Source organism: Lathamus discolor, chromosome 1 (genome assembly GCF_037157495.1).
Source record: "Lathamus discolor isolate bLatDis1 chromosome 1, bLatDis1.hap1, whole genome shotgun sequence".
NCBI lineage: Eukaryota > Metazoa > Chordata > Aves > Psittaciformes > Psittacidae > Lathamus > Lathamus discolor.
Genome location: NC_088884.1, coordinates 440,223 through 457,612, shown reverse-complemented (window position 1 = coordinate 457,612; position 17,390 = coordinate 440,223). Strand labels below are relative to the sequence as shown.

The 17,390-nt window shown below is 56.3% G+C and overlaps 1 protein-coding gene across 9 annotated transcripts in view; it reads left to right on the top strand.

Annotated features, from left to right (window-relative positions):
• Window positions 1–17,390, top strand: part of SHANK3 (SH3 and multiple ankyrin repeat domains 3) — a 322,687-nt gene that overhangs the window by 268,537 nt on the left and 36,760 nt on the right. For all 9 annotated transcript variants that reach the window (XM_065695522.1, XM_065694720.1, XM_065692333.1 and 6 more), the window contains 4 exons: window positions 2,956–3,091; window positions 5,662–5,742; window positions 11,262–11,389; window positions 12,145–12,250. In XM_065695522.1, the coding sequence (XP_065551594.1) occupies window positions 2,956–3,091; window positions 5,662–5,742; window positions 11,262–11,389; window positions 12,145–12,250 (451 nt within the window). The remainder of the gene's footprint in view (window positions 1–2,955; window positions 3,092–5,661; window positions 5,743–11,261; window positions 11,390–12,144; window positions 12,251–17,390) is intronic.

The window sequence follows — 17,390 nt, the reverse complement described above, 5'->3', positions numbered from 1 at the left end:
AGCTAGTTCCTCAGCTTTGAGCACATCCTTGGGTTTACTCCATCTTTCACAGAAAAGACTTGGACACTTGGAACATGTGCTGTTCCCTCTGTTTTAAACAATGCAGAGACGTTTGTTTTCCCAAAGGACACACTCCTCATATGCCCACACCAGTGACCAAGCTGTCCTTTGCAGACTGGGGAACTTCACCCAGCTCTGGCACATTTCTGGCCACTTCGGTTATGGCTTTCGGTTGACGTCCTCTGGCCAAGGGTATTTCAGGGAGTCACAGCATCAGGTCAAGGCTCCTAGACAAGCGTGGCACAGGGACTCTGTGCTTACTGGCCAGTGTCATGTCCTTCTTGTCCTTCACAGCTGGCCTTTAGTGTGCTGGGCAAAGCTGGTGTTGATCTCCCTGAGCTGCTCCAGACAGGCAAGGAGCACCCAGCAGAAGATGAAGTTGCACAGTAGAGGCCAGGTTGGCATCTTACAGCTGCATGACTGCATGGAGACCTCAGAGCAGCTTCCAGTGTCTGAAGTGGGCTATGAGGATGCTGGAGATGGGACTGTAGCTTCATCAGGGACTGTAGCAATAGGACAAGGGGTGATGGGCTCAAACTAAAACTGGGGAAGTTCAGGTAAGATCTAAGGCAGAAGCTCTTCCCTGTGAAGGTGCTGAGGCGCTGGCACAGGGTGCCCAGAGAAGCTGTGGCTGCCCCATCCCAGGTGATGTTCAAGGCCAGGTTGGACACAGGGGCTTGGAGCAAGCTGCTCCAGTGGAAGGTGTCCCTGCCCATGGCAGGGGTTGGGACTAGATGAGCTTTAGGGTCCTCCTGACCCAAATCATTCCTTGATTCTATGAAAACAATCTGATCTGCTGCCCATTTGGGTGGACAGGGTTGGATGATGAAAAATGAAACAGAAACCCCAGGCATGTTTTGTCAGTGTTTGTTCTTTATTTGGAGGGGAGCAGGATGCTGTGCACTGTCACATGCGGATGATGAAACGTGTTCCAAGCCATTAGTAACTGAAGCTGGAAGCATCTGCCAGGTGGTAATTTGTCAGTGTTTGCAGTTGGTGGCTGTGGTGCTGGGGCAGGGCCAGGATAATGGCACAGTGCTGAAATCTGGAAGGGGCAAGGGTGATGATCCCGTTGATCACAAACCTCTGAGTCTGGTGTCAGTTACTGGCAAAAAAATAGCTGTTCAGATACTGCTGATGGATATAAGGACCAGCAGAAACCTTCACAAAACAAGCTTCATTTCATTTTTTGAGGTGTCAGGTTTGTTGGACAAATGTACCATTGAGATGTAACAGGTTTAGTTCACCACTCTCTTAACGTCCCCACTGCAAAACCCACAGAGCAATGGGAAGTGGTTCACAAGCATACCACATGATGGGACTTGGCAAGTCCTTGTGGGTGAGGAACCATCATTAGACAGGGCCTTTGGTGGATCTGTCCAGGTCTGAGCTCTAGACCTGCTGCTGCACAGTGACCAGACCCATTCTAGATGGACCTGCAGCCACAACTGGCCTATAGGGGACCTGCAGCCTGAGGACGGTAGAGCAAAGGGGCTTGTTATGATGAAAGGGAGTTCATAAAAAAGAAAAGATTAAGAGATGATTTAACTGGAGCAGGTTTGTAATTTCACCAAAATCAAATTTCAGGAGAGGATCCTGCCCCTCTGCTGTGCTCTGGGGAGACCCCCCTGCAGTCCTGATCCAGCTGTGGGGCGACCCCCCTGCAGTCCTGATCCAGCTCTGGGGCAGCAGCACAAGAGGGATGTGGAGCTGTTGGAGCGAGGGCAGAGGAGGCCACGGAGCTGCTGCGAGGGCTGGAGCAGCTCTGCTCTGGAGCCAGGCTGAGAGAGCTGGGCTGGGGCAGCCTGGAGAAGAGAAGGCTCCTGAAGGGGAGACCTGAGAGCAGCTCCAGTGCCTAAAGGGGCTGCAGGAAACCTGGAGAGGGGCTTGGGACAAGGGCCTGTAGGGCCAGGCCAAGGGGAATGGCTTGAACCTGCCCGAGGGGAGACTGAGCTGAGCTCTTAGGCAGAAGCTCTTCCCTGTGAGGGTGCTGAGGCGCTGGCACAGGGTGCCCAGAGAAGCTGTGGCTGCCCCATCCCTGGCAGTGCTCAAGGCCAGGTTGGACACAGGGGCTTGGAGCAAGCTGCTCCAGTGGAAGGGGTCCCTGCCCGTGGCAGGGGTTGGAGCTGGAGGAGCTTTAATGTCCCTTCAACCCAAACTCATCCCTGTTACATCTAAACCTCTGTTACCCATGGTGGGGGTCTGTCTGTTAACACCTGTGGAGAACCTGGTGTTGGTTGGTGTTTGGTAGATATCCAAGTACTGGGATTGCATTTTCCTGTATTTCTGGGGTTTGTGTCTCGGGTTGTCTGACCAGCCCAGCACTTGTTGCCCAAGGAGCCAATAGGTTATATTAGCACTAAAAACAACCACTGCAATGAGCTTCAGTGTGTGTCCTGTAGACACTGGAAGGAGCAGATCAGTGTGTCAATAGCTGGGGGAGCAGTTTGTGTCTCTGCACACACGGGTTGGTGCTGTGGGGACAGGGCAGCTGCATGGGTTGTGGTTATCCCCCTCCACGTGCTCTGTGGCTCTTGCAGCCCCTCTTCCAGCTCGTGCAGCAGCGCAGGACTTGCAGGTCCAGAAGCCCCCCTGTGCTTGCCAAACCTCCCGGCAGCACTAGGAAGTGCCCAGTGTTTAGGGATCTGCCTTTGTGCGCAGTAGGAATAGGAGGTCCCTCCTGCAATTTGCATGCACAGGTTCACCCTGACCTTGCTGCAGCTTCCTCTCCTTCTCCAGAAGGTTGTGGTCATTTGTGACATCCCACAAGGACAGTGAAATATGAGAACGTGGTGGGCTGTAAAACCAGGTGCCAAATCATCACATCTCGTGGCTGGACATCGGCCTTGCTCTATGGCAGCCAGCCCTTACGCTGCTCTCTTTTTTGTGTCCTAGGTGAATGGCGTCAACGTGGTGAAGGTGGGGCACAAGCAGGTCGTCTCCTTGATCCGGCAGGGGGGGAACCACCTGGTGATGAAGGTTGTTTCTGTCAGCCGCAAGCCAGAATCAGAAGAAGTTGTTCGGAAGAAGGGTAGGTCTGGGGTTGTGTTTCCCCCAGTGGCGGTTGTGCGGCCTGAATGCCAGCAGCCGTGCAGAGACCCGTGGCGCTGCTGGGAGGAGCCGTAGCACAAGCCCACTGCACACACCCACAGTATGAGCCCACTGCATTAGCCTGCTGCATGCAGGCACTGAATGAGCCTGCTGCATGAGCCTGCTGCATGCACCCACAGTATGAGCCCACTGCAGGAGCGCAGCATGAGCCCACTCAATGCACATCCTGCATGAGCCTGCTGCATGCACCTACTATATGGGTGGGCACCATGAGGCTGTGGAGCTGCAGCTGGTGAGGAAGGAGGGCACGAGGGGACAATCACCCATCCTGGGCGTAGAAACCTGCACACGTGCAGCGCTGCCACACCAGGGTGCGCTGGTGGCTGCGGCTGGGAACAGCACAGGGGCACGGGGATGGTAGTCTGGTAGCGGGGCAGCAGCAGAGCACCGCAGCTGCTGGCCAGGACACCAGTGGGTGCCATCCTCAGCCAGGCTGCGGGACACCAGCAGCTTCATTCTTACACAGGAGCTGCTCTCACACCTCCTCAGGAGCGGAGCTGCTTCTCGTGCCTGCACCCTGTGGTTCCAGTGGAGTCGGTGCTGCAGAGCACGCACAGGGACTCCCCCTGCCCTGAGAAGTGTCAGGGTGGGCAGCAGCCCCTGCGTCGGCAGGCAGGGGTGTCGTGGTAAAGAGTTGGCTTTGGTGTGTGAGGGGGGTTGTGATGGAGAGCTGCCCCCGCTCAATGTGTGTTGTTGAAGAGCTGTCCCCGTGGGGTTTTCAGGGTGGAGGGTGGTGCCCACAGGAGCACAGGGGATGCCAGGGTGGAGGACAGACCCCATGGTGGTGTGGGGTGCCAGGCTGGAGCCTGTCCTCTCTCGGGCAGTTGCTGTGCTTGGGAGCTGCCCATGGCCTGGTTGCTTCCGTGGTCATGGCCAGTCTCAGGGCTGCCGGGCATGTGTGGGCCCCCAGAAGGTTCTCATTCACCCCATCATTCCCAGGGCAGAGCTGAGACCATTGGCTAGAAGTGAGGCCTGAAGGAGAGTTTGGTGGTGGGCTTATGTGCTCCTGGCCTGCGGGGCAGCCCTCCGGTTGCTGGGCATCCAGCTGAGGAGTGCAGGGCCAGCATGGAGGGCAGCTGGATGGGAGGCTGTCAGCTGCATGCAGCGGGGACGCATCATGGCATACAGCTATGGAAGTCAGGGGCACATCTAGGGCAGCTGGCAGCACAGGGCTGGGAGCAGCCTGTGCGGTGTGTGGGGAGGCAGCTGTGGGGCAGAGCCCGGCGGAGGGCGGGGGGAGGGGGTGGGAGGCACGTGGGGAGGGAGGAGGCAGCTCTGCGCTGACACCAAGAGCTGCAATTCAATTATATTGTCACAGCATGAAAGCACGAGTCAGTGGGAAAGGCTGAGGGAATCGGTGCTGGGATCACCGATGGTTGCTTCTCCTGGTGCTTCCAGCCGTGCAGCCGGTGAGCAGCTGCCTGTCGCTGCCCATTGCTGCCTGTTGCTGCCCATCGCTGCCTGCCAGTACTGTCGCTGCCCATTGCTGCCCTGAGCCGACGGAGCTGGACGGACACTCTCCAGAACGGGGTGCGGGGACCGGAGCCGAGTCCCCACTGCAGGACCACAGCAAAGGCCCCCACCTCAGTCTCCCCCTTCTTCTGGGGGAGATGGAGGCCTGTGTGGGACTGGCATTTTCTGGCTGAATCCGCCCCTGATGGGGTCTCTGATGCAGGCAAAGCCTGGAGCTCCGGTTGCCATGGCAATGCCTGAGCGTTGAATCCAGCCTTGTCAGCGAGGAGGAGGAGGAGGCGCCCCAAGTGAAGAGAAAGAGCCTTCAACTGGTCCCTGCTCGGTGGGCTCATGGCATGCAGCGCCTCAGGGGCAGCCCTGCGAGCCAGCCAGGCTAGGCAGCCCCTGGGGACACGCCGCCGGACACCACCAGCCCTTGGCTAGGGCACGGAGCCTCAGGCCGGACGCAGCGCAGGGTGGGTGGGATGTGCTGTGCTGGGCTGTGCTGGGCTGTGCTGTGCTGCGCCGGGATGCGCCGTGCCGAGGCGGGAATGAGAGACTGAGCCCTGGCCTGTTGGATGCGTTTCTGCCTCCTACCCTCCACCCATGGCATGTGCGGAGGGGAAGCAGCCATCAGAGCTGGTTGCTGAGTCCCGCAGGCAGGCAGGCAGCTGCCTGGGACACAGCTAATCGGCGAGAGGCGTTCATAGCATCTCCGGTAGCTGCAGGGGGGCAGGTACAGCTGGGGACATGACTTGGACTCTCCTTCTCCTCCTCCTTTGCTGAGGGCTGAGGGGGCCTGCGGGAGCCACCGGCCCCTCCACACCGGGGCCGGCCCCGTGCCCCGGGACTCTGCTACCGAGACCATGAAGAAGTTTGCTTCCACGCGCAGCCTCAATAAGATCCTGCAGCAGTGCGACTCCTCATCCCGCGAGTACGAGGAGATCCAGGCTGTGGAGAAGAAGTGGCACCTGCATCTGGCCACTCCTCGTAAGTTCCTGGACAAGAAATGCAAAATGCCGTCTCTCTTCCTTTCAGCTCCGCCGCCTCCCAAGAGAGCGCCCAGCACCACCCTGACACTGCGTTCCAAGTCCATGACAGCGGAGCTGGAGGAGCTGGGTAAGTGGCGGTGGGCATAGTACCGGGAGCACGGGAAGCATGCGGGGCCATGTATGGAGCTGGGAGCACAGGGAGCATGCGGGGCTGTGCCTGGAGCCAGCAGCACCTGTTTGCCAGTGGGAGCACGAGCACGAGGCGACACGTCTCCTGCTGTCAGGTCTCCATCGTGCTCGGTGGCATATGGGACACAGGGGGGCTGAAAGCCCATCACAGGGGTGCAGGACCCCCCCATAGAGCCAGCCCACCCCTTCCATGCTGCCTCTCCGGCAGGCTCCATGTGCCTGAGGAGCATCTGTCCGTCCATTCCCTGCTCCTCCTGCGCACAAACAGCCCCTTGTTCCCATTTTCCTCTCCCTGCCGGATTAGCTGCACCCCCCCTCGGCACTTCCCGCTTACACACACACACGACCGTGCACACACACTCACACGTTCTGCTGTCACTACAGAGCCAGCCCACGGTTCCAGATGCTTTGGTATCCCAGCTTCCATCTCCATGTTCCTGCATTCTCTTAAAGCCTCTCCACCCCCACCCCATCCTTGCTTCCCCGTGCCCTGTGCCAGAGCCCCTCAGTCTTCCCAGCTATCCTAGAGACCTCGCTGAGCCCCCACCTTCCCAGTAGCACTGGGTTCCCCCCAGTAGCACCCCAGCAGTGGAGAGCCATGACAGTGCTGGTGTTCACACTGCTGCTGGCTGCGTGGATGGTGTTACCATGTGGAGACACGGTGATGGGTGCAGATGCGCTCGCTGGCCATGGCGCAGGGGCTGTGCGTGGCAGATTCCTGTCCTGCCTGGCAGGAGACCCACCCGAGAGGCATGAGCCTCAATGGAGACCCCACTACCCCTCTCTTTTTTGGGGTCCACTCCCTGTCCTACCTGCACGTCCAGGCTTTGCAGCCCTGTGGGGCTCTCCTGAAAGAACAGACCTTTAGGGCTCTGGCTCATACTCAAATACAGGTTTCAAGGGACAAATCTCAGCATTTCAGTGTTTGCATCAGCTGGTTGATGGCCACTGTGATTTATTTGCTGAGCCCACTGCCTTGATCTTCACCCCAGCCCACTCTCACTTCTCCAGAGCTTTATCCCTAAACCTGAAGGCACCGTGTTTGCTGGTAGCCATTAGGAGAAGCTTCAGAATAGCCTATTTCTTCCACTTTTTGCTCTTCCTTTTGCACAGACACTGCACAGACCTCAGGGTTCATGTTTTCTCTCTCGCTTCCTGGCCCTGAGAGCAGTTCCCACCAGCATGAAGGTGGCACCTGGCACGCACAGGCAGCACGTTACACATTTCCTGGCAGCACATGCCTATCTGTGGTGAGCATAGGGCCCCAGTCGAAGCCCGGCACATGTCATGCGGGCACCTTCACTGGGGGACAGCCCCCAACCAGTGGGACACGGCCATGACAGCCCTGTATGTGTGTTTTGGGAAGCAGAGCTGCTGGGCTCAAGGCGGGGCGAGCTGGTGGAAAGAGAAGTCACGAAAAGCGGAGAACCGGCCCTGCCCGCGACTCTGTTAAAGATGAGCCCTCCAGGTCTGCCTGAGGATTCTGCATCTATTCGCTGCGTCTCTTCTATCTGGAGAGGGACCAGGAGCAGCAGCTGCCTATGTCTCCTGGTGGGGGAGAATTGTAGATAGTGACTGGTCTTAGTCCATGGGTTTTCCAGGGAACTGCGGTGGTTAGTCCCTGCCTCGTGTCCTGTGCATCAGGGAGTGAGCTGTAGCCAGGCCCAGCACACATCCCAGGGAAAATGGGGGATGGTTCTTCCTCCTGCTCTTTGTTTTCTGGTGTTGATCCTCCAGCTTTTACTGCCAAGGGGGAGGTTTTGTGCAGGTTCCCATCCCCACGCCTTGGCACTGTGCAGGATTAGAGCCTGGTGTCCTCTTCTGAAGGGACAGTGGTGTTGGGGAAAGGGACATTTCTACCTGCAGCTTCTTACAGGGAGCTTTGCCCCTATGCCCCTTTTGCTTGGATCCTGTCCCTGTGCTGCAGCTTGCAGAACATCCCTTGTGACTGTAGCTGTACCATAATGTTTTCTTGCTACATTTTGTGCCAGTGCCCTTGGAAAAGCAGATTCCCAGGAAGCTGCTAACAAAGCACTCCTGTCCTGCAGTCCTGCCATTTGCTGGGTGCCGAGGAAACTGGCTCTGGGAGATGCACAGATTGCAGTCTCCTGCCTTGGAAAGCAGGGAGTGATGGAAAGCTTTTAAAAGAGTTTCTCCATGGCTTGGGCATTAAATGCTGTCCAGACCTCCTCCTGGTCGTACTTTCTTCTGACATGGCACCTCCCCTCAGCTTTCTCAGTCTGAGGAAGAGGAGGAGGGCTCATTCGTGTGGTGGGGCTGGTGGAGAGCTGGTACCCGTCCCTGCCCATGGGGCCCGGATGAGCACTTGACTTCCCTCCAAGGAGTACAAGGAGGATGCTCGAGGTGCTGCTCCTCTGCCTTCATCCCCAGAGCCCCAGCGAGGCCGGGATGTGTTCCTCTGCCAGGGCCAGATCCTGCAGCATGCTGGGAGGCAGGAGAGCTTGCAGGAAGAGGCACAGCAGGCAGGCAGCAAGGCTGGAGCTGGGAATGAAAGCAGGAACTGTGCATGCCATTCATGTTGTCTTTTGTTTCTTGATTCCAAGCCTCCATGCGGAGAAGAAAAGGGGGTGAGTGAAACCAAACTGCACTTCCTGGGGGTCAACCCTTCCCCTTCAGCCACCCAGGCAGCACCCAGAAAGCACCCAAACAGCACCCAGGCCACAGCACACACGGTTCACCCAGGGCACCGGCACCAGTCACATCGTCTGGTTGTCCTGATTGTGTTGGGATCCTTCAGGGCACAGGCAGAAATGGCCATTTGCCAGCCAGGGCTGACTTCTCCTGGTGGTGTGCTTGCTCTGTGTTTGCTCCGTGGTGGAAATACGTTGCACGGTGATGTCCCCTTATGAGGGGAATAAAGCACGGCCTCCTTCAGCCCCAGGTCAGGCCTCTAGCTCAGTCGGATGAAATGGCAGCCACGGTCTTTGCTGGGTCCAGCAGTGCAAGTACTGTCTCTCCTCCTGCCGCCATGCAGCCTGTTGGCATAGAATCATGGAACCATGGAATGGTTTGTGTTGGGAGAGACCTTAAGGCTCATTCAGCTCCAACCCCTGCCACGGGCAGGGACCCCTTCCACTGGAGCAGCTTGCTCCAAGCCCCTGTGTCCAACCTGGCCTTGAGCACTGCCAGGGATGGGGCAGCCACAGCTTCTCTGGGCACCCTGTGCCAGCGCCTCAGCACCCTCACAGGGAACAGCTTCTGCCTAAGAGCTCAGCTCAGTCTCCTCTCGGGCAGGTTCAAGCCATTCCCCTTGGCCTGTCCCTACAGGCCCTTGCCCAAAGCCCCTCTCCAGGTTCCCTGCAGCCCCTTTAGGCACTGGAGCTGCTCTCAGGTCTCCCCTTCAGGAGCCTTCTCTTCTCCAGGCTGCCCCAGCCCAGCTCTCTCAGCCTGGCTCCAGAGCAGAGCTGCTCCAGCCCTCGCAGCAGCTCCGTGGCCTCCTCCGGGGGAGTTGGATCTCTGAAGGGACCTCCCCAGACCTCTGTACTGAGCAAATGTGTTAGTACCCAGAGGTGAGGCAATGCAGAGGTCCCATGTGTCAGAACGATCAGCTGGAGGTCACCATGGGTGTCCTTATCTTGAAGATGGCCATCTCCAAGTGCATGGTGGAGAGCTCTTGCTGCTTTGGACATGAACCACCCATTTCTGGGAGTTCTCTCTTGAAGGTGTCTCCAGCACTTCCTCATCTCCCACCCCAGCAGCCCAGACAGACAGCGTCCGCTCCTGGATGCTCTTTCACCTCCTGCAAGGGCACATCAGGTACAAAGTGCAGTGAGTGGTGATTTGTCTCCCTGTGCTCTAATGGCATTGAGAGATGGGAAGTAGAACTGGCCCAAGGTGTTTCTTGGAGCAGGTGCAGATCCTTAGCCTCAGGGCCTTGGTGGATACCTGCCCCCAAGTGCGCTGGCCTCAGAGAGGACTAGTCCTGTTGGCAAAGACAGCTCGGCATCAGTGTTTGTGCAGGGCTCGCCCCTCTAGGCTGGGCTTCCGAAGCACTTGGGACTCAGTTTTAGTTTGCTGAGTGGCTCATGAGTCCCATCAGGCCCCGGCAGGGTGTTGTAGAAGGAACACAGGATGATGGTCACAGCACCCCAGGGCACCCATATCCTGAGGACCGAAAAGCCCTCACCACAGTGATGATGTTTCATAGTCCCAAGTCCAACAGCCAGAAGTTACATGCCTTAACCTGAACCCAGGCATTGCTCATGTTCTCCCATCTCCATGGTCTAGTGAAAGGTGGCCTTGCCCACAGCATGGGGCTGGAACTGGAGGAGCTCTAAGGTCCCTTCAACCCAAACCATTCCATGATTCTGTGTTACTGGGACAGAGCATTGGTTGTGCAATGGAGGTGGAGGGGTCCAGTTGTGACGAATGCCGTGGCAGCCGCATTGGCTCCAGTGCAGCACCATGAGGCCACGCTCCAGGGCCTGCTGACACATTATGACATGGAGCCCACAGACTGAACTGTGCCCGTCCTGGTAGCTCCCCAAGCCGGGGCAGCCACAGCACCAGCCCCACAGCCTGCATTAGCTGCATCAGACCTTGCCTGGCTCCATCGGCAGAGCTGGGGGGCTCAGTGGTGACAGGGGCCAGCATCCGCTTCTTGCCCTTCCACATGTCCTAAGTTTGGGGATACTTTACAGTCCCAGGCAGAAGACCCTGCCGCAGCCGGGGCTGGCGCTATGTGAGTGAGTGCTGCAGGCTGGCGAGCAGCGAGGCACAGATGTGGTGCACGGCTGGAGGACCAGCCCTGCCGCCTGAGCACCCTTGGACATGGGGGTGCACAGGGGCCAGGTTACTCCTGCCAGGGCCATTCGGGTGCATGAGTTCACTTGGAGAGAAAACATCCCAGTCTGTCCCAGGCAGACACTGGAGTCACACTGGTTGTGCTGGAGTCTGACTGAGTCCTGTGTAGTCCTGTGGACTCCTGTGTTGCTTGTGGTCCCTGCGGCACTGGGTTCCCCTTGCCCACACCTCCCTCACCCAACATGGGGAACTCATTCTGAATATCAACAGCATATCTGGGCAAAAATCTGCTCTTTTAATGTAAGGATGGAGGCTTGCTCAAAGTGTGGTCCCCTCGGGCACAGACCCCACAGCTCGGGCAGGCCGGGCAGGGTGCAGCCGGAGTGAGAATGCTGCATGACATGGCATGGCACAGCAGAGTGCCGCTGCACCAGGTCCCAAAACTGAGCCCGGATGTGCATCATGGCGGGTGGGTGGCTCCAAAACACCTCCAAAATCTTCATTAGCCTTCATTAGGCTGGGGAGGGGAGAACCGGCTGCATCCTCACCTCAGTGTCCAACAGGCCTTGGAGCCACTCTCCCTGCAGGAAGTGACTCCCAGCTTGGCCACACTGCAGGGGCAGGGCTGTGGCTGGGCAGCTGCCTCGGTGCGCTGGCCCTTGCTAACCCCTTGTCGTGTGTTTGGGTTTCCAGAGAAGCTGGATGAGATTCTGGCAGCCGCCGAGCCAGCACTGAGGGCAGACATCGTCGAAGCAGATTCCAGGGCAGCCACTGTGAAGCAGCGACCAACAAGCCGGCGCATCACGCCAGCAGAAATCAGTGTGAGAGAGGAGGGCTTGTGGTGGGAGAATGGGGGCACATGGTGCCATGACCAGTGCTGAGTGCCACCGGCACCACGGACCTGGGACAGGGACCTTGGGGAAAGCAGGAGAGTGGCTGTGGGGAGGCTGGGGCATGGAGCAGAGCCTGGGCTGTTGGCATTTGGTCACCAGCACGGGATTGCCATGAGGAGGACGTAAGAGCTGCTCTGAAAGGAGTGTGGAAAGCTGAGCGGGAGAGCTTTGGCTGGGATTTTCTGGATGCAAAACTGGAGATGAGGAGGAATCAAGAGGGGAAGCATGGAGGGAGTAGGAGTGGGGCTGCCAGCTCCAGCCTGTCTGGATTGGGAAAGTGCTGCAAGTGGTGGGAGGCAGCTTCTGGAGCGGGAGGTAAAATGGGACAGGCAGCTTCTGAGCACAGAGAGTGGCCTGAGTGGAGCCTTCCCACGGGAGGAAACTGCTGCTGGAGTCAGCAGCACTGTGCAGCTACACAAAGGGCCTGAGAGCAGGCAGGGGAGCAGGCCGGGGGAGAGAGAGAGGGTTAACCCTTCAAAGGGCGCTAGCAGAGTTTGGGAGGTCCTGGATGGGGCAGCTCTTCTGGTCAGCTGAATGCAGAGGTGGGGAAGGCTCCATCCATGTCCCCTGGGATGCCAGGGCTGTGGCAGAGCTTCACCCACTGCCTGAGGGATGGGGTGGTCTGAGGTGAAGTGTCTTTCAGCTGCCATCGAGACTGGAAATGTCCCTTTTCTCTCTTGCAGTCACTCTTTGAACGCCAGGGCATGGCTGCACACTCTGGGGTCCTTGCGGGAGCTGAGAAGCCCCACGTGTCACTGCGCAAAGGAATTCCACGGACAAAATCTGTAGGTAAGGCAGGCTGGGGGGGAAATCCCTTCCTCGAGAGAATAGAACATCCCGGTAGAGCCCTTGTGCCTGTGCAGGAATCAGCAGGAATGGCTCAACCCTCTCCACTGACTTGTAGCTAAAGAGCTTTGAAAAGGGGATATTTCATGTGATCTCTGCTTGGAAAGTCACCTGTGCCTCGAGAAGCCTGTTCTGATTCTGACTCTGATCGTGCTCTGAGCAGGGGGATGAATGGAAAACCCCCGGGGTCCCTCTCCGTCCTTTCATGGCACTGCTGGGGTAGGGGAACCTGTCCAACCTCCGTGTTGGCACATGAGGGTTGCGGGGGCTCTGTCAGTCCATGGAGCAGTCAGGGGGATGTGAGGTGATGAGCATGTGGTGGTTGAGCATCAGACCATGAGTGTCACAGGCTGACACAGGAGCAGGGAACAACAGGGGTTTTATAAGGAAAAACAGGGCAGGGTCTGGAGCAGACTACATGAAGTCCATGGGCTACACTGGGATCTTCAGACAGTGTCCCAAAAGGTTTATGGTGAAACTAAACCTGAAAGTGCTGGAGGAGGGAGATGGGAGGACAAGGCAGTGAGCAAGGGCTGGTGGCACAATGTCTGTGGGAGGTTCTCATTTTCTGTCTGGATTTTGTGCATTTTATCTGGTTGTTGGTAGGGTCTGAAGGTGCAGGAGTGTGCATTGTCACTCGCATGGAGGCTGAGGGGCAGGAGGGAAAGGGCAGAGAGAACAGTGCTGTGATGTGTGTCAAGTGATCCCCTAAGGCATCACTGGATGGTAATAGTGATGCCAAAACAGACAGCGAGTTTAAGACACAAAATAAGTGAATAGAAAGTAAATTCTGCTTCGACCTACAGATGAGAGCAGGATGATCCCAGCAAGAGTGTAAAAATGAGTTGGAAACTGCAAGGGTTAGTAGTCAAAATGTGCTTTTTCAAGTACAGAGTGGTGCATATGTGCCTCATGCTCCTGTTCATATGAGGGCAGCTGGTACCTGTGCTCCCGCATGAGATTGCTCTGAGAGTAATAGATAGCTAGAGGGAATCATATGTGTGTATGATTCATCTGGAAAACAAATAGGAAGAGATAATCTTTAAAACATAAAAGATTGGGTGATCAAGTGTGAACTGACACACTGTGCTGGTAAAGCTGCTGTCTTGCTCTGAAATCCAAGAGGCAGAAGCTCCTGTAATGCCCAAGAGCTGAACTGGAACCTGGTCAGAGAGGTGATGAGATGCACGGAGGTGTCCCTACAGGCCCTTGTCCAAAGCCCCTCTCCGAGTTTCCTGTAGCCCCTTTAGGCACTGGAGCTGCTCTCAGGTCTCCCCTTCAGGAGCCTTCTCTTCTCCAGGCTGCCCCAGCCCAGGTCTCAGCCTGTCTGCAGAACAGAGCTGCTCCAGCCCCCTCCTATGAATCACACTCCCCTAAAATCACATGTAGCTCTTCATTGTGCTCAATCCAAGAGTGGCATGAGACGGTCTGCACCCAAAGGGAGCAATTCCTGTTGAGGAGGGGCCAGCAACTTCTTGTTCCAGTTTGCCTGCCCCGGTGCACACCAGAAGCAGTGCCTCTTAGAGATCAGCTCGTTCCTGTGGAATTCCAGATAAGCTAAAATCGAAAATAGCCAAACAGTAGAAATGGAGTTGCAATTGGCTTGCTTTAGACGTCCTCCCTGAGCTGTCATTTCACACCCACAGTGACAGGCTCATACGCTGCACAGTCAGTTGACTTCATGATAAAAATCACTACTGAAAGTAAGAAACTAGCAGAAAAATAAGCAGGGGTTGCTTGGTGGTTTGGGTTTTTGGTGAAGAAAGACTGAAGTATTTGCATATCACACAGCTGGTTTAGATTCCCAGGGCCTTGTGATAAAAGATCAAAAGATTCCATGTTCGCATCTAAAAAATTCTTGAGACGAAGATGGGTAGCTCTCAACAGGCTGCAGGGAAGGCAGGATGGGAGGATTGCTTTGACAAAATGTGCAGGAATGCATTGCAGTGGGGAGGCTGAGAGAAAAGGAAATCTTTGTCAGACTTCCAAGATAACCGCCACGTCATCTGCTCCAGCATCAGAAGATGCAAACACTTGGGAGTCTGCAGAGCTGCGCTGGTGCTGCTGAGGCTCCTCTGCACATCTCCAGGTGCTGCAGAGGGTGGTTCTGCGCACATAGAAGTAGTTTGTTTCCCCACAGCAGGCAGAACCACGACGGGCTCCGGGCACTGCCTCTAGGTGGCAGATGCACCTCACCAAGTGCTGTCTTGGTGTTCAACCAGTAACTGAGGATGCCGAGCTCTGCTCTGACAGCTCAGGGCAGTGCGTGCAGCAAGGGGCTGGCTGCTCACCCTGATCCTGGTCCAGGACTGCCTTTCCCCAGTCCTGGGTGAATCCCAATGCTTTCCCCTCTCTTCTAAACAAATTGTCAGGATCATTCTAGCTGCAGTTTAAGCTTTGTGCCACAGCAGCCGGCACTGCTCTCTGACAGCAGTGGACTTTCCTCCTCCTGCCAGTTCTGTTGTTGCCTGGGGCTGATGTCAGCCCCATGCGCCAGAGGATGGTAATGCTTACCCAGTTTAGGATCACAGACTGGTTTGGGTTGGAAGAGACCTTAGAACTCATCCAGTTCCAGCCTCTGCCATGGGCAGGGACACCTTCTATGAGAGCAGGTTGCTCCAAGCCCCGTCCAACCTGGCCTTGAGCACTGCCAGGGATGAGGCAGCCACAGCTTCTCTGGGCACCCTGTGGTGCCTCAGCACCCTCACAGGGAAGAGCTTCTGCCTAAGAGCTCATCTCAGTCTCCCCTCGGGCAGGTTAAAGCCATTCCCCCTTGTCCTGTCCCTACATCCCTTGTCACAAGCTCCTCTCCAGGTTTCCTTTTAGACTCTTTTAGGTATTGCAAGGCTGCTCTAAGGTCACCCCGTAAGGAGCCTTCTCTTCTCGAGGCTGAGGAAGACCAGCTCTCTCAGCTTGTGTCCCCCAGGCTGTGTTTGTCCTTGGAATAACCCTGAGCCATGTGCAGGACCTTGCCAGTTGGCCTTGTTGAACTCCATGAGGTTCACACAGTCCCACCTCTCCAGCCTGTACAGGTCCCTCTGAATCCCATCCCTTCCCTCCAGTGTGTCCACTGTACCACACAGCTCAGTGTCATCAGCAAACGTGCTGAGGGTCCTCGATCGCACTGTCCATGTCACTGACAAAGCTGTTAAACAATGCTGGTTCCAACACAGGTGCCTGAGGAATGCCACTTGTCACTGGTTGCCTGTTTGATATCGAGCCATTGACCACAACTCAAGTGCAACCATCCAGTCAGAACCTCATTCACTGAGTCAAACCACCAGTCAAATCCATGTCTCTCCAACTTAGAGGCAAGGAGGTCATGCAGGATAGTGTCAAATACCTTGCACAAGTCCAGCTTGATGGCAACAGTTGCTCTTCACTTACCCCCCATCATGGAAGGCCACCAGATTTGTCAGGCACAATTTGCCCTTTCTGCTTCTAGACATGAGTGGAGCCACGGCATTGGAACCTTTCTGCTGTAGCTCAGGGGTGGCTCTGGGAGCTGCTCTGCCATCCCTGCACAGAAAAAACAAGGCTGGAAACAGTGGGGAGTGCTCTGGAGAGAGCCACCTCATCAGCCAGCCCAAATTCATGCACAGTTCCATTCTCACAGGGATTGAGGCTGTTATGGCAACGGGCCCAGAAGCATTATGGAGAGTTTTTGTGTTCTCCTTGGAGATGAACAATGCACCAAGCGTGCTGCGAACTGCAGAGGGGTTGCCATGAGGCACTGCCAGGCTGCTTCAGGCATGCGCCCCAGAGCATGACTCTCGTTGCAGACCAGGTTCCTCCTTGTGCTAGGAGGCTGGGCTGTTTGCTGGTCCTGATGGTCGCTGGAGGCTCTGTTTTGGCTCTGGCTCTTTATTCCTGCATGCACTGACCTCTAGTTTGATCCTGGTGATGTTGTGTTGCTCTTTTTAGGAAGCATATACTCCACCACTGTGAAAACACAGTTTATGCTGTTTGAGGAGAACTGAGAGAAAAAAATCTCAAGGGCAGTTAGCAAAGGAACACGCCTGCTAATTGAAGTGGGGCCAGAGAAGGGCAGCGGAGCTGGTGCAGGGCCTGGAGCCCAAGTGTGATGGGGAACGGCTGAGGGACCTGGGGGGCTCAGATGGAGAAGAAAAGGCTCAGGGGGGACCTGATGGCTCCCTACAAGTGCCTGACAGGAGGATGGAGCCAGGAGGGGCTGGGCTCTGCTCCCAAGGAACAAGGGATGGGACAAGAGGAACCGGCCTCAAGCTGCCCCAGGGCAGGTTTAGATGGAGCTGAGGAACAATTCCTGCCCCAGAGGGTGCTCAGCATTGGAACAGGCTGCCCAGGGCAGGGCTGCAGGCACCGGCCCTGCAAGGGTTCACACACCCTGGAGACAGGGCCCTTAACTGACATGGAGGATGATCAGGGGCTGGAGCACCTCCTGTAGGAAGACAAGCTGAGAACATTGGGGCTGTTCAGCCTGGAGAAGAGAAGCTGCTTGAAGACCTCAGAGCAGCTTCCAGTGTCTGAATGGGGCTGCAAGGATGCTGGAGAGGGGCTCTACAGGAACTGTAGCGATAGGACATGGGGTGGTGGGTTCAAACTGAAAAGGGAAGTTCAGGTTAGATGTAAGGCAGAAGCTCTTCCCTGTGAGGGTGCTGAGGTGCTGGCACAGGGTGCCCAGAGAAGCTGTGACTGCCCCATCCCAAACCATTCTATGATTCCATGGTTTAGTGGTGGCCTTGGCAGTGCTGGGGAACAGTTGGACTTGATGGTCTTGAAGGTCTTTTTCAACCTGGTTGTTTCTGATTCCATGATTTGTCATGGAAGTTTAATCTTCCAGTTATGCACATAAAGATGGACCAGGCACAGAGGGAGGTCCTGGGCAGCATATGAAGGGTCATGCTGTTTGTGACAGACAGATTCTGTCTTTTCTCAGAGATCATTTCCACCTCCACCACCCTTCTTGAGAGCATGGAGTAGCGCAGAAGGTTTCAGTCATCTGGCAGATCACTGGTGTTTGGTGGAGGGATGCCTGGAGGAGGTGGACAGCTCAGACCTCGTGTGTGTTCCCAGTCATAGGAATAGTGAAGGGCAGGTCGGT